The 15,550-nt window shown below is 50.9% G+C and overlaps 1 protein-coding gene and 1 pseudogene across 1 annotated transcript; both read left to right on the top strand.

The window, feature by feature from the left end:
• Positions 1–5,468: 5,468 nt before the first annotated feature.
• On the top strand, positions 5,469–13,222 carry LDLRAD1 (low density lipoprotein receptor class A domain containing 1). Its single transcript, XM_020987822.2, has 6 exons — positions 5,469–5,660; positions 6,202–6,259; positions 8,125–8,256; positions 10,112–10,249; positions 10,830–10,955; positions 11,824–13,222. Exons 1-6 carry the CDS (start codon positions 5,640–5,642, stop codon positions 11,970–11,972), a joined length of 624 nt encoding a protein of 207 aa, XP_020843481.1. The 5' UTR covers positions 5,469–5,639; the 3' UTR covers positions 11,973–13,222.
• LOC144457865 (uncharacterized) lies at positions 12,153–13,222 on the top strand (annotated as a pseudogene).
• Positions 13,223–15,550: the final 2,328 nt, after the last annotated feature.

The raw sequence follows: 15,550 nt of genomic DNA, 5'->3' as shown, positions 1-15,550 counted from the left end.
ATTTCATGCAGGGCCCTGAGGAAACAGCTGGATATGAACAGAATGTGACAGAGCCATAAGGAACTCCAAAGAAGCACAAAACCATCGTGAAAGAAGAAAAATGGACAAGAATGAGAGATGGATGGCAGGTGGACAGCTAGAGTGTTCTCCACTGATACCCTCCCTAAGCACAGAGAGGACCTCTGGTCCTGTGGCAAACTTTTGGGAGGACATGGATAAGTCATAGTGGATGGGGTGCAATCTGCAACTGAGGAAACTCCCCGTGTTCCATTGGAGTTAGTATACTATTGTCATTCCAATTGTATTTTGATGTCCTACTTTAGCATTCCAGTCTCCTATGATGAAGGTGGTTTTTGGGAGGGAGGGGCATTGTTATTTCTAGGAGATGTTGTAGGTCTTCATAGAACTGATCCACTTTGGCCTCTTCATCATCAGTGGTTGGAGCATAGATTTGTATTACTGTGATGTTGAATGGTTGGCCTTGGATTCAAACAGAAATCACTCAATGATTTTTGAGTTTTGCCTTAAAGTGCAAAGTGAAGCAAGACAGAGACTAATAGAGTTTTGTCAGAATTAACTTGCTGGTCATAACAAACTCTTTCAACAACCCAAAAGGCGACTATACAGATGATCCATGTAGAAATCATATTGATTCTGTACTTTGCAACCAAAGGTAGAGAAGCTCTTGGCAGTCAGTTAAAACAAGGTGACTGAGATCATGAGCTTCTTACTGCAAAATTCAGACTGAAATAAACCACATGGATATGACCTAAATAACATCCCTTATGAATGTGAAGTGGAGGTGATAAATTTAAGGGATGGTATCTGGTAGACAAAGTGCCTGGAGAACTACGGACAGAGATTTGCAACATCGTACAGGAGGCAGCAACAAAAACCATTCTGAAGAAAAAGAAGAGCAAGAAAGCAGAATGGCTGTCTGATGAGGCTTTATAAACATCTGGAGAAAGAAGGAAAGGAAAAGGAAAAAAGGAAAGATATGCCCAACTGAATGCTGAATTCCAGAGAACAGCGACGAGAGAGGTTTTCTTAAATGAGCAATGCAAAGAAATAGAAGAACAGGATGGCACCAGGTTATGGAGGAGCTTGAATCCCAAGTAGTTTGAACTTTACCCAGGAGGCAGTAGAGAGCCACTAAAGATTTTGGGGTGGAGGAAAGACTTGATCAGACCCATGTGTAAGAGTTCAAATCCAGCCTCAGTATGTGATCCTGGGCAAGTCACTTAACCCTGATTGCCTCACCAAAAAAAAAAAAAACCACACTAGAGACAGCTAGGTGGTGCAGTGGGTAGAGAACCAGCCCTTGAGACGGGGACCTGAGTTCAAATTCGGCCTCAGACACTTGACACTTACTAGCTGTGTGACCCTCAGCAAGTCACTTAAGCCCATTGTCTAGCCGAAAAAAAGAAGGAAAGAAAGATAATTCTGGAAGTGGCATGAAAAATGGATGGGATAGGAGAGAAGCAGAAAAACATGTTAGGAGGATATTGTAATTAATAATTCAGTGTCTCCCGGGGTGTGGAGTATGCTCAGGAAAGACTAGTACCTCTGGTGTGAGGGCTGCTGAGGCCTTTTCTGGGCTGTGTGCTTGTTCCAGTGCTTTTTAGCATGGTGTTCTCAGCAGAGTTGTCAGACACCTTCGATGAAGGTGAGCGCGGCATCAAGGTCAGCTACCGGACTGATGGTAAATTATGTAACTTGAAAAGGTTACAAGCCTAGACTAAAGTGAAGGGAGAGTTGGTGCGTGATTTTTTTGTTCAAAGATGATTGTGCACTCCATGCAGCCTGTGAAGCTGAGATGCAACAAAACATGGGTCGAGTCTCTGCTGCTTGTGCTAATTTTGGCCTAACAATTAACACCAAGAAAACACAGGTGCTCCATCAGCCAGCACCACACCATCTATATGGAAAAGTTTTGAATACTGTAGATAAGTTTACTTACCTCGGCAGCGTACTTTCCAGGGACATACACATTGGTAATGAGGTTGACGCACACACTGCCAGAGCTAGTTCAGTGTTTGGGAGGCTCCAAAGGAAAGTGTGGGAGAGAAGAGGTGTTAGACTGACTACCAAACTGAAGGTGTGCAGAGCCCTTGCGCTGACCTCATTGTTAAGTTTTTCGTTTTTGTTTTAGTGAGGCAATTGGGGTTAAGTGACTTGCCCAGAGTCACACAGATAGTAAGTGTTATGTGTCTGAGGCTGACTTTGAACTCGGATCCTCCTGACTCCAGGGCCGGCGCTCTATCTACTGCACCACGTAGCTGCCACTGACTTCATTGTTGTACGCCTGTGAAGCCTGGACAATATATCAACGCCATGCCAGGAAAATGGATCATTTCCATTTGAATTGTCTTAGGAAGATTCTGAAGATCACCTGGCAAGATAAGGTACTAGATGGGGCAGCTAGGTGGCACAGTGGATAGAGCATTGGCCCTGAAGTCAAGAGGACCTGAGTTCAAATCCAGCCTCAGACCAAACACTTGACACTTACTGGCTGTGTGACCCTGAGCAAGTCACTTCACTCCAATTACCAATAAACAAACAAACACAAAATAAATAAATAAATGAAAGACTATTTTACAAAGAACCCACACAAGGCAAGCACTCATTATGGTCAGAAGAAGTGATACAAGGACACTCTCAAGGTCTCTCTGAAGAACTTTGGGATTGATTGTGTGTCATGGGAGATGCTAGCAAAGGACCACCCAGCAAGGTGTGCCCTCATCAAAGAAGGTGCTGTGCTCTATGAGCAAAGCAGAATTGAAATAGCTCAAAAGAAATTCGGGCAGGTAGGTGGTGCAGTGAATAGAGCTCCAGCCTTGGAGTCAGGAAGATCTGAGTTCAAATCTGTCCTCAGATACTTGACACTTACTAGCTGTGTGACCCTGGGCAAGTCACTTAGCCCTGATTGCCTCACCAAAAAAAAAAAGAAAAGAAATATGAGATGTGCAAATTTAGGGAATCCACCCCAAATGTTCACATGGATTATTCGTGCTCAACCCGTGGTAGAGCCTTCTGAGGTCGTACTGGTCTGACCAGCCACAGTCAGACATGCTATAACTTGACCCTTAACACAGTGATGTGATTTGGGTCCTCTTTGAGAACAAAGGGCAGCCGTCTCTGATTCCTTTCGCACACTTCCCGCTTCACCTTTCTTGCCTCTCGGAGATTTCTCAATTCCTGGTATGCCAGACTAAATTCAGTCCAGCTGAAGGAGTGGTGCAGGAGGTGGGACTGACGCGGCTCGAAGTTCAGACTAGCTTCCCTTCCGTGGCCCTGAGCTGGCCTTGGGATCTGGCAGGTTACAGTGACGACAGCGTTATTAGTAATGATCGCTTTAGAGTCTTACCAGGAATCAAAGTCAAGCTTGCTGGCCCGCTGCAGCTGGCAAACCCCATTCCCTCCCTCTTACAGAAAATCAGGGCGTTTGCCCTTCTCAGAGGCAGCTTCAGGGTGCAGTGCATAGAGCGCTGGGCCCAGAGTCAAGAAGGCCAGAGTCCAAATTTGACCTCAGACTCCTACTAGCTGTGTGACCCTGGCCCAGTCACTTACCCGCTGCCTGCCTCAATTTCCTCATCTGTAAAATGGGGATAACAATAGCACCTACCTCAGAAGGTTGTTGTGAGGATCAAATAAGACACTTGTAAAGTGCTTAGCACAAGGCCCAGTACATAGTAGGTGCTTAATAAATGCTTGTTCCCTTCCCTTTCCTCCCCCTCTTCTCCATGACCGTTCCAAGATCACTGACATCAGCTCACTTTAGTTCTTTTGGTAAAGGGGAAACATCTCAAGGAAACTGAGGTCCAGCCCCACAGCCAAAGGAGACGGGATGGTGGCCATGCTGTGCCCCTGATGTAGCGGGATCACGACGTCGTAATTTCTGGTGCTCTGGCTGCTACGCCAGGTGGACAGGTCTCGTGAGGCCCAGGCTCGTCCCCTGCAGCTGGGCAGGGCCTTGCAGAGGCACCTGGTGAGAAGAAGGAGCCATGCTGCCAGACCTCAAATTGTGGTTGAAAGATGGTCCAGCGCAACTGTCTCCTGTTACAAATGAGAAAGCTGAGGCCCATGCAGGAGTCCATTGCAGAAGGTTTTACAGTGAGTCAGGGTCAAGAGCACCGTCCAGTGCCCTTGGCCCTACACCATAGGGCCTTTCTGGGGGAAGCCATCCCTCTTTCTATGGCCAGGCCCCAGCCCTCTACACGAAACCTTCGTTGACCGTCATGAGAGCCCCTCCCCAGCTGCACCTCATCACTTCTCCTTCCTCAGAGCTCTCATCACCCCTCTTTCTTGTTCTTCTCTCTAGAGGGTGTTTGCTTCCAGGCTTATCCTCCAGCTAAGTCTCTGGGAGGACGGGGCCAGGTCTATTTCTCTTTATTCGATAAGTGCAGAATTGCACACACAGAAACACGTTACAAGTTTTTGTTGGATTGATCCAGTATATGCTTTGATGGCCAGTTAAGTCAGAGAACCATATAATATAGGACAAAGAATGTCAGATCCAGGAGGGACCTTAGAACAGAGGATGTCAGAGTTAGGAGGAGCCTTAGAATTGAGAGAAATCTTAGAACGCAAGATACATCAACACTGGAAGAAATGTTAGACCAAAGAAGGTTAGATCTAGGAGGGACCTTAGAATGTGAGAGTTGGGAGGGCCTTAGAACAGGGAAGGTCAGAGTTGGAGGGGGCCTTACAACAGAATCTTTGTTCTTGGTTTTGCTCTAAGCACAGACCTTACCCAAAAATCAGAGATCTCAGTCTCTGGCAGATCTAATAAGGAGCTTAGGGATCATAATATCCCCTCATTTTATAGTAGAGGAAACTCCCCTGGGGGGAAATGACTAGTCCAAGGTCACACAGAGAATGAGAACTAGTTCTTCTGCCTCTCAGTCAAGCTTCCTTCCTTCTCCACCATGAGGCCTCCTAGCACCTTCGTCTTTCAGTGATAGCTGCAGTTTTAACCTCATCTCCTGCTAGGGAATGAATTAGAATTTCAGGCATCACAGATGTATGTGGGGGCTGGGGTATGGGAGTAGGGGGAGGGGAAAGGAGGCTTCATGACAGTTCCTCTGTCAGGCCAGACTCTCAGGTATTTGATTCAATAATTCAATTTCATCAGCATTTACTATGTGGCAGGCACTGTGCTGGGATAGAAACAATCCTTACCCTGACAGGGCTTACACTCTACTTTGCTGTGGATCTCTGAAAATCCCTGGTCAAGGACTGAGCTTGTGTAGTTCTGTGACTGTCCACTAGGGGTTAGGGCACCTCCACAGATGTCCCTTTCCCCTGTGACCCAGGAGATGGACCAAGGCTGATCTGAGCTAATCAGGGTTGGGAAAGGAGGGTGGGTGGAGAGAAGGGCAAGGGAGGGGGTGGGGGAGCAGTCACCACCTCACAGGTATGTGCCAGAGAATGAGAGAGCCTCCTTCCTTATTGTCCGCTCCCTTAGAGACCAGGTAACAAACCAGGTCCTGGCTCCAGGTCCTGGCTCTCAGTCCTTGCTGAAACCTGCAGGACCAGGAGGGAACTTAATCTGAGAGTCCAGACAGATCTCCAAGCAGGCTTCGCCTCTCTCCCATCCAAGATTACTGCTCCAGGCTCCTGTGGACACTGAGGCAGCCATGAACAGAATCTTTCCTCAGGTAACAGGCATCTATGCACTTAGTCGTAAGAACAGTCCTTGGGGTGAGGCAGGGAGGCAGTTTCTTAGCGGGAAGGAGAATAACAGAACTGTACTGCGCACCACCAAGACGTGCCAAGGAAGCCCAAGGACGGTGCTCCAGGGCACAAAAGAAAACCATGTCCTTTCTAATGAAGCATTGGCAAACTGGCCGGGAAAGGGGAAGGCAAGGGGAACTCTCTTCTCTGCTAGAACATCTAGTTCAACAGTGATGGCCATCCCACAGAAATCCTGATTTTCCATTTTGACGAGGAAGAGTAACTAAGGAGAAATGGGAGCCGTGTATCCTAGCCATTAGGCAGCAGGGAGGGAACTGAGAAATTGGAATGCCTGGATTGGGAGGAAACACGTAGAACATGGAATTTCCATGCTGAGAGGGAGCCTAGAACATGGGATCCCCAGTCTGGGAGCAACCTTAGAACACAAACTGTGCAGTGATGTGAGAGTTTTTCTGCACTACAAACCAGTGTTTCTCAGCCTCCATTCCACTCTCTCGCCATTAGCCAAGGACCTCAGATGGAAACCCAGCAGGGGAAAGCAAGACCTTTGAAAGTGAAGAAGGTAAGTGCCTCTGGTGTCATTGTCTTAAGCAATCCCTGAAAATCCTCTGGGGGCCCGGACAGGGGTGGGGGGGGGCCTCCTGAAGCTTTCTTATTGCAGGGATGGCCCAGTTTATCAAAGAAGTCAACCCAAGCTGTTGAAGATTAATGAGGCAGGCCCAACTGTCCCTCAGGCTTATCTTCCTGCTGACCTGCCCCGGAGCTGGGCAGTGCTCTGGGGGTGGTACTGTTGGGTGGCAAGCATGGGAACTGCCTGTCCAACTCAGTGTAACAACGATCCCTGATAGGGCCCAGCCCTCTGAAATTCACAAAGCATTTCATATCCATTATGTTATTGAATCACCATAGCAGTCCTGGGAGGTAGGAGGTACAGGCTTATTCCTTTTCTGCTGAGTCTCAGAGAGGGGAGGGGACTCACTCAGGGCCCAGCACTGGCAAATGGCCAAGACCCAGATCCAACCCTGGTCTGAGGACTGCAAGGTCCGGGCTCCTCCTTGCCTCCCCTCACTGCCCCACCCATTCATAGTACTCTGGTGATATGGGGTCTGCTCTGTGTTCCTGGTCCCCCAAAATTGGGTCTTCAAGCATCAAAGCATCCTTTGATTAAAGTTCCTCTGATGGAAACTTTTTCAGAATGTCTTTGAAGTATTAGAGCCTCAAGGGGAAACTGGAAAAGGCCTCCTGTCTTTTGGAGAGCAGCCCAGGCCAACCAACCTTCATTCCCCTCCCAGCTGTGCTTCTGACTCCATACTCTCCAAACTTCAACAATATTGCCCTGCTTGGGCACCTCCACAGAGGTCCTCTGGCCTTTCAGCTCCCTTCTCTGCTAGAGCGTCAGTTCCTTGAGTGAACGGTCTTCTCTCTTTGCTTGTATTTCATGTCCTCAGCACTTAACCCAGTGCCTGGCACACAGGAGGCACCGAATAAATGCTTCTTGCCCTGCCTTGCCTTGCCTGGCCTTGCAGAAGGGGACATTTGAGCTGAGTCTGGAAGGCAGCCAGATATTCTCTGAGATTCTTTGAGGCAGCAGAATATGGCAGGCATACCAAGGAGGTGCCACCGGGTTCTCCCAGGCTGTGCCCACAGAGCAAACAGGCAACCCAAACCAGGCTGGAAAAGCTTGCCTTCCAAGGGTGTGTCTGTCTGTCTGTCTGCAGGCATATGTGTGTACATGTATGCATGCATGTATATCAACATGTGTACATGTCTGTATATGTGTGTCCCAATCAATGAATGAATGGAGCATTTATTAAGCACTTAATGTGTACAAAGCACCGGGGACCCAAATAGAAGGGTCAAACATCCCCTGCTCTCAGTGCCAGGAGCTCACAGTGTAATGGGGGAGATAACACATAGGAGGGGTTCAGCTGCAAGGTGCAACGGCCAGGCAGAGGGTCAGGGCTTGGGCCTCTTCTTCCAGGGCTGCAGCTTCCCAGGATGGGGGCAGAGGACCCTGGGCTGGAAGCATCACTGTCTCTGAGGCTCTTGGAGGCAGGGTCCTGGGGATGCTGAGTGTGGGAAAGCTGAGGCGGGCCACATGGGAATGCATCATTTGAGACCCAGCAAGGGCTGCAGACTACACACCGAAGCCCGGAGGAGTCGGCCCTGTGTCAGCACAGGAATACCCCCTCCCACCCCCCAGAGGAGATCCTGCCTTTGGCAAGGTGGAAAGAGAGTTGGAGGGGAAGCTTTCGGCCCAGCCCTGGCCTGATGTCATGGGGTTTTGACTGAAAGCTCCCAGAGGGTGAGATGGACCGTGCTGAGTAAACAAGAGATACCGCAGGCAGCCTGGCGCCCGCAGTCCCTCATGCTTCCCCGGCTCCCCTGGGCCTGCGACAGTCACACCTTCTCCATGTTCCTGGACAGACTGCTGCAGCCCCTTCTCCTGCTGCACTCGCCGAGGTTTCTGGATCTCTGCCTGGACCTTGCTCCTCCTTGGATTGCTGACTCTCATCCTCTGGCTGGTCAGCAGCTTCGGGCTCCCGCCGCCATCTCCAAGTAAGATCCCTGGCCTGCAGGGCACAGCCCAAGGCTCCTCCTGGAGAGGCTAGATGACCACATGTCAAAGATCCTATCAAGGGAATCCCTGCTCATATAGAGGTTGAATGAGGTACCCCCAAAGCTCATCATTGCAAACGTGGCCTGGGGGACCTGTAAGTGCTGGCCAATATGGCCATCCCCTGTTGCTTCCTTCTCTACTGGGTGGCGTGTTCCTCAAGGTTACATGGTGCTTTGGTGCCCTAGTGTGGGTCACCTCACTAGACGACTCACCCTTGGAGGTTAAAAGGAATGCCTGGTTTGGGTCAGACTTCCGCCTCTGACGTTCTACATCCTTGTACCATCAAGGACAAGACCTGTGCCTTACTATTAGAAAGACTCAAGTTTGGTTGGGAACATGGAAGACACTGGCCTCCCAGCTCTCACGTTTCCCACAAAAGCACTGAATCTCAGGGCAGCTAGGTGGTGCAGTGGATAGAGCCCTGGAGTCAGGAGGACCTGAGTTCAAATGTGACCTTAGACACTTGACACTAGCTGTGTGACCCTGGGCAAGTCATTTTACCCCATTGTCTAGCCACCTTTAGAAAGATAAAATTATTAGTGAGCGAGAGAGAAGGAAAAAGAGAGGCGAGAGACAGAAACAGCGGGAGAGACAGAGAGAAGAAAAAAAGGGAGAGACAGTAAAAGACACAGAGGGAAAGAGACAGAGAGAAAAGGAGAAAAAGAGGCAGAGACAGAAATCTAATACGTGTCTGGATAATTGAAGTTCCTCATCATTACTAAGATCATATCTCTATGCCACGTTTGATTCGTTTCCCACACTCCTTATCAGTTTCTCTCTTCTGTCCCAGTGGTCTCTAGCCTAGTCTACTAACAATAGGCCTTCTCTTTCTCCCTCTACTGTTATTTGCCCACAGTATTCTCCATCCTATTTCCTTTTACTAGTTCCTGGACTTCCTCTCATGAATGTTCAATGCTGTTCCAATCCTGTTTCTTCTGAATAAATTCTACTCATCAGTGGCATATTTCAGGTGCAGGTCTCACCCTACCAGTCTCGGGGGTATCTGTGCAGACAAATTGAACTCCTTGCATCAGAACTTCTAGTTTTTCATTCTTATTGCCTCAACTTGGGGCATTTGTATTTAAGCATCTGAAGCCATGGGTTCTATTACTGTCTCCTTTCTTGGCTTCTTTCCCCCTGTGAAGTCTTGGGTGTCTCTACTGCTACACTTCCTACCTTGTGGCTACTCATGAGAGCAGTGGTTGTCAAAGGGTATGTGTATGTGTGTGTGTGTGTGTGTGTGTGCGCGTGCGCCACAAGTTTCTCTAGATGGCCCAGAAAGTTTTAGTTGCCATGATCTTGAAGATAAAATAAAATTTATAAATATTTTGGTTTAATAGACATTGTACTTACCCAGAATGAGTGGCATTTTTAAAGTAAACACAATTTGCCCATTATACATATGCACTAACCTCGTGATACGTCAGAGATGGCTGCTCTTAGTGAAGCAAAGCTGGGCATTCTCTGAGTGTCCTGAGGCTTTGTGGTGGTGCCAGCTTCAGAGCTCAGTGGGCCAAAGAAGCCTGTGCCCCAAGCCAAAAAGAAAGGTGCTGGAAATCCTCAGCTCTGTGGCATTGACCCTGAAAGATCCTGCTCCTCCCCTGCTCTCCCTACTCTCCTCCACAGGCCCTCCCTGGGCTCTAGAGTCCTGGAGCAGGAGTGATTAATGAGAGTGTCAATCATGGGCCTTTATGAAGCCCCTCTGGGGGGCCTGGCTACAGGGGTAGCCGTGGGCAGATGACGTGGGCACACTGGGTTCTGACTGAGCCATTTTCCGTGGCTTTTCTTCCTCAGTGACCAGGGCCTGTGCAACTGCGTCCAACCAGACAGGCTTCCTGTGTGATGACCGGGAGACTTGCATTCCTGCCAGCCTCTTGTGTGACCGCGTCCGTTCCTGCGCACACGGAGAGGACGAAGAAGAAGCCTTGTGTGGTAAGTGTGGGCTGGCCCTCGGCTTCGGACTTTGGTGGTTTCTCTGGCCAGACCTGTGAACTAGGACAGAGGCTTCTGCTCAGTCAGCTCCTGCTCTATACCGGCTAGTCTCTGTGGCCTGGAAGAGCTTTGAGGGGCTGGGTAACACTAATGTGTCAGAGACAGGACTTGAACCCAGGACTTCCTGACCCCAAGGCTGGTGCTCTTACCCACTTTCCCATGATGCCTTTCTTTAGGTCACACTGCCTCATAGCCCCATATTATAGATTAGGAAACTGAGGCCCAAGGTCACACAGGTAGTGAATAAATAGCTGGATTTTGATTCAAGATTCTCCATGCCCAGGATTGCCTCTTCTCTCTTAGAGGCCATTAGGAGGCAGAGTGGGTGAAGTATGGGCAGGTGGGATGGACAGGGAGGTGGCCAAGGCTCAGGCATCTGCAGAGGATGTCAGGGTCTGGCGAAATCACCACAGGCTACTCCTCCCCCAGACACCCGAGCCTCGCCTGCTGCCTTAACTGGTTTAAAGTGGAACCAGCTGTCCTCAGGCCATGCCCTCTGTCTCTGCCTTCTCCTCTCTAGGCAACATCCCCCACAGCCTCCCCAGTTTCTTGGTGTTCCACTGCAGCAACCCCACGTCCTGGTTGTTTGAGGATCAGAAATGTGATGGCTTCAATGACTGTGGAGACTGCTCTGATGAAGGCACCTGTAAGTCCTCCCCCACGCCCCCCAGGTTTGGGCTGGTGTGAGCAGCCCCTCTGCCCAGAGTCTCCCAGCAACAGCTCAGGCGCCGTCACCAGCTCCCCACAATCTGCCCCCAAGATCTAGTTTCAGAGGCTCCCGGCTGGGGTGTTTGGGCTGTTCCCTGTGCCTGGAATGCCCTCGCTCCCCGTTGTCACCTGACAAATCCCATCCATCCTCTGAAGCCTTCCTCCACCTCCTCCCATGACCAGGAAAGCCGGGCATTTTCTCCAGAGCGTGAGAAGCAGCGGCTGTGGACAACTTGCTTGCAGAGTTAAAAACTCCCAGAGAGTCTGATAAACTCGTGTTGCCACTCTGAGTGGGTTGGGCTTTTAGTTATGATTATTACCTGTTTGGGGGGATTCTCCTAGCTACTCTGCCCCTTGAAACTCTTGGTTTGGATAAGAAGCAGTCACGTGTTCCCAGGAAGCGAAATAAGGGGATCCAAGCTACAGAGATGGGAAGAAGGGGCAGCAAGGTGGCACAGCAGGTAGAGCACCAGCCCTGGAGTCAAGAGGTCCTGAGTTCAAATCCAGTCTCAGACCAGACACTTGACACTAGCTGTGTGACCCTGGACAAGTCACTTAACTCCAAATGCCTTGCCAAAAGGAAAAAAAGAAACAAAGAAACAAAGATGGGAAGATACCTCAGAACGCATAGAGGACAGAGGGAGGAGGAAGGGGTTGGTCAGGAGGAGACAAAGCTGGCAGGTTTGGGTGATGGCCTTGAAGTGAGGAGTAAGGAGCTCGGCCCCGGGCCGGGGAGAGCTGCTGAACATGGGGGAGCAGAGGGAACAGGCTGGACATTCTTATGTTGTTCTTTTCTCCCTCCCTAGTGGCCCGATGCCCGCCCTGTGGGCCTCAGTGGTGGAGCTGCCCCTCCACCTTGTACCAATACTGTGGCTGTGTCCCCCGGCACCTCTGCCGGGACCGCGTGCAGCACTGCTCCGACTGGTCAGATGAGTACATCTGCCCCAGGCCCTGAGGATGCCCCGCCTGCCCCCACTGTCACTGCCGGCTCCCCCCCATCTTGCGGCCTCCCTGTCTGCAGGTAACAGAAGGCAGGAGCAAGACCCCCCCCCCCATCCCAGAGCCCGAGCTGGCTCCCCCCAGTGCCTGCAGCTTCATCGATGCTGCCATTACATCATCTGCATCTTGAGGGCTTATGCCCAGGGAAGTGGAAAAAGACACCTGAGTCACAAGGCTTGGGTTCGAATCCTACTTCTTCTCCTTACTGTGTGACATTAGGTAAGTCACCAGGCAAGCCCTCAGAGCCTCAGCTGCTCAGCTGGACTGATCGGCCTCTTCCAGCCCAAATCTGTGGTGCTAAGAGTTTCTGCCAAGCCACTAACAGAAGAAAGGCTGCCTGGGGTCGCAGACTGGAGTCTTCATTTTCCAGATACAAAACCTGATAATGAAGGATCTGTTACTGCCTTGGAAATGTAGAGAGCCATGGAGGTAGGGTGCATGTGGGCTGGACTGCTCTGAGGATCCATTAGCATCATGGAGGTCAGTGGACTTCATCTACTGAAAGGTTCTTCCTGTGGCCCATCTCCTCCAGGAAGGCCTCCAGCCCTCAGTCCACCAAGGTTTGCTGGGTGACCTTGGCTGAGTCCCCGATTCCCTCTCTGGGCCTCAGTTTCATCATCTGTAAAATCACAAGGTTGGCCTGGGTGAGCTTGAAGGTTCCTTCCAGTTCTCATTTCTGTGGGCACCTGTCCAGAAGACCATTAATACAGGAGCTGCCGTCCTCCCCCTGGACCTCAGGAAGCTCTTGGTGAGGACGTCCCAAGGCCATCTCCTTGGTGCATTCATCAGTCACTGCCCTGCCAGCTGTAGCCGGGATACGACCGCACGGGGGGCACAGAGCCCCCTTGTTACCTTGGTGTTTACGGAGCAGGGAAGATGGGGCAGCCCGTCACACCGTGTGTCAGCAGTCAGCTCCAGGAGATGCCTGGCTCCTGAGGGATGGACGACTCCTTTCTCCTCCCCCTCCTCCTCCCCCTCCTCTTCCTCCTCCTCCTTCTCCTCCTCCTCCTTCCCTCCACTCATTCAACACCCACAGAGGGATTACGCGCAGGAGGACAAATGGGGCCCCCGGGACGCTGGATGCCCGCTGTCAATATTTACCACCTCCTCGCTGGGCCAGGCCCCGGGTCCAAGATCAGGACGTTAAACACACACGCTCTTTGCTATTCAGACAGGAGGCAGCAGATTAAAGGGACTTAAAGTAGGCTCAGGTTATGCTCTTTGCTTTCAGCTTGAAATCTATCCCATTTAACCCTTCTGGTCCTGGCATCTGCCTTGGACTCTTCTTTCCTTGCCCTCTTAACCCCCACCTTCCCACCTGTGGACTTGGACCACAGAGTCAGGATGGAGCGCTGGATCGGGGGCCTTGGGGACTCTGCAGATGGGAAAACTGAGGCCCGGAGAGGGGATCTTGGAAGGGCACAGAGAGGCTGTCTAGCCCGACGCCTTAGCAGGATGTTAGAGCGTGTGCGCTGTATGCTGTGTGCATCCCCGCGTGTTGTTACGCTGTTGTTCAGTCGCTTTCCATCATCTCTGACTGTCTGTGACCCCGCGGGGGGTTTCCTGGCAGAGACACTGGAGTGGTCTGCCATTTCCCTCTCCAGCTCAGTTTAGTGGGGATGGGAGAGGGGCCAACAAAGTATCCACAGCCACTCTATCTGTAGCAGCAGCAAACCAGCCCTTGGCTGCACCGATTGTGGTCTGAGAATGCAGTGGGATATTTTGTGGTGCTGACACCGTGACAAAGCCAGAGAAACACAGGAAGGAAGATTTGTACGAGCTGTTGTGCATGCGCTTTTGAAGATGCCCAGTGATTCACGCGTGAGCTGGGTTTAAGTGAGGCAGAGCTGCCCAGTCGCCCTCCTCGCTCGCTGTGCCGGAGTCATCAACATCCAGGAGCAGGACAAAAGTCAGGCTGCCTGGCGATGGCCTTGGCGTCTTCCGTGTCTGACCAAGCTCTACGCCGCCTTCGTGGCTGTTGGGACAAGCTATTCTCCTCCCCCCTCCAGCCAGGGGAAGTCCTCACATGCTTGGGGTGGACACCCCCTAATTCACCGCCAGGACTGGGGCCTGTCACTTACCTGGTTTAGTTTGTTTACCGGGGTGTGACCACTGCACATGTGACAGCTTCACGGAGCCACTGGTGAATTTGGTGAAGGGGGACCCCAAAAGTGGATGAGTAGCCCGCATCCCAGAGGTGCTCATACTCCGAAACGCCCCCTCCATCCCCCTTATATAGGCTGACGTGGAGAAGAAAGCACTGGGAGAATGGGATGGACTTGAACCGCAGGAGGGGAGAAGTCGTTAGCTTGGCTCCGACTGCAGGGAGTGATGACTTGCTGCCAGAGCACCGATGATAACACTACTTCTCTCCTCCTCTGGGTATCGAGGGGAGGTCGGGTGCAAAATGTCTGTGAGGCATCTGCCTCAAAGCTCTGGGGGCTGCAGCTTTACCAGCCAACCTTCCTCTCCCCTTCCCAACTTCCCCACTGCTAAGGGCATCACCATCCTATCCTGCAGGACCATGAACTCGGGGTCATCCTCACCCCACCCCGTGTCCGGTCTGTCTCAAGTCCTGTGGAGTCACCCTCACCCCATCTGCCATGCGCACACACATACGTGTGTATATGTGTACATACATGTATGTATGTGAGTGCACACGCATGCACACATACACATGCGTGTCTATACATTTTCGTGGTGTGCACATGCATGTAGATTTGCATGTGCGTACCCACATGGCATCTTCCCTGGTGCAGCCCCTCCCTCACAACTCCACAACCGCTTCAAGTCCCTCCCCCCACTCCCCTCCACCCTCCATTCAATGATCAAGTTGATCCTCTTCAAGCCCGTGGGGTGTGAGCATGCCCCCTCCTCACATTCAGTAAACTCCAGTGACTCCCCCTTACCCCCAGGGCCAAATAGAAAATCCTCTGTTTGGTTTTAAAGGGCCTGTGAAGGTCCCAGCCTTCACAGTCTGGCCTCTCCTTACCTTCTTCCAGTGACCCTTTTCCATATACTGTGTAATCCAGTTACATGGCCACCTTGAGGTTTCTGGCACACAACACTCCATTTCTTATCTCTGTGCTTTCGTACGGGCTGTGCCCCACCCCTGGAGCACCATCCCTCCTCACCTCTGCCCACCTTCTGCAGGCGGCCTTCTTAGTCCCGTCACTGTCACTTCTAGGGCCTTCCTGCTGAGATTACCTTCTGGTTACTCTTTGTGTGTTACACATATTCACATGCATATATATCACACACACATATATGTATATAGGTTTACATCTACATATATGCACATACATATATACAGCACACACACGCCCACTGTTTGTACATAATTATGTTTGTTTTCACGCTTAAACAACGCCTGGCCCATAGTAATAATACATGTTGGCTAAGTAGGCACCCACATAGGGATTTCTCATTGCCTTAAGAAATGCGAAATGAAAAATGCAGAGAAGCAGGGAGGACTTACATGAGCTAATGCAGTGAAATAATTAAGACCAGGAAAACAGCAGACACCATACAGTG

This window comes from Phascolarctos cinereus, unplaced genomic scaffold (genome assembly GCF_003287225.1).
Source record: "Phascolarctos cinereus isolate Bilbo 61053 unplaced genomic scaffold, phaCin_HiC Scaffold_5;HRSCAF=322, whole genome shotgun sequence".
Lineage (NCBI taxonomy): Eukaryota > Metazoa > Chordata > Mammalia > Diprotodontia > Phascolarctidae > Phascolarctos > Phascolarctos cinereus.
This window is presented reverse-complemented; position numbering and strand designations above follow the sequence as displayed.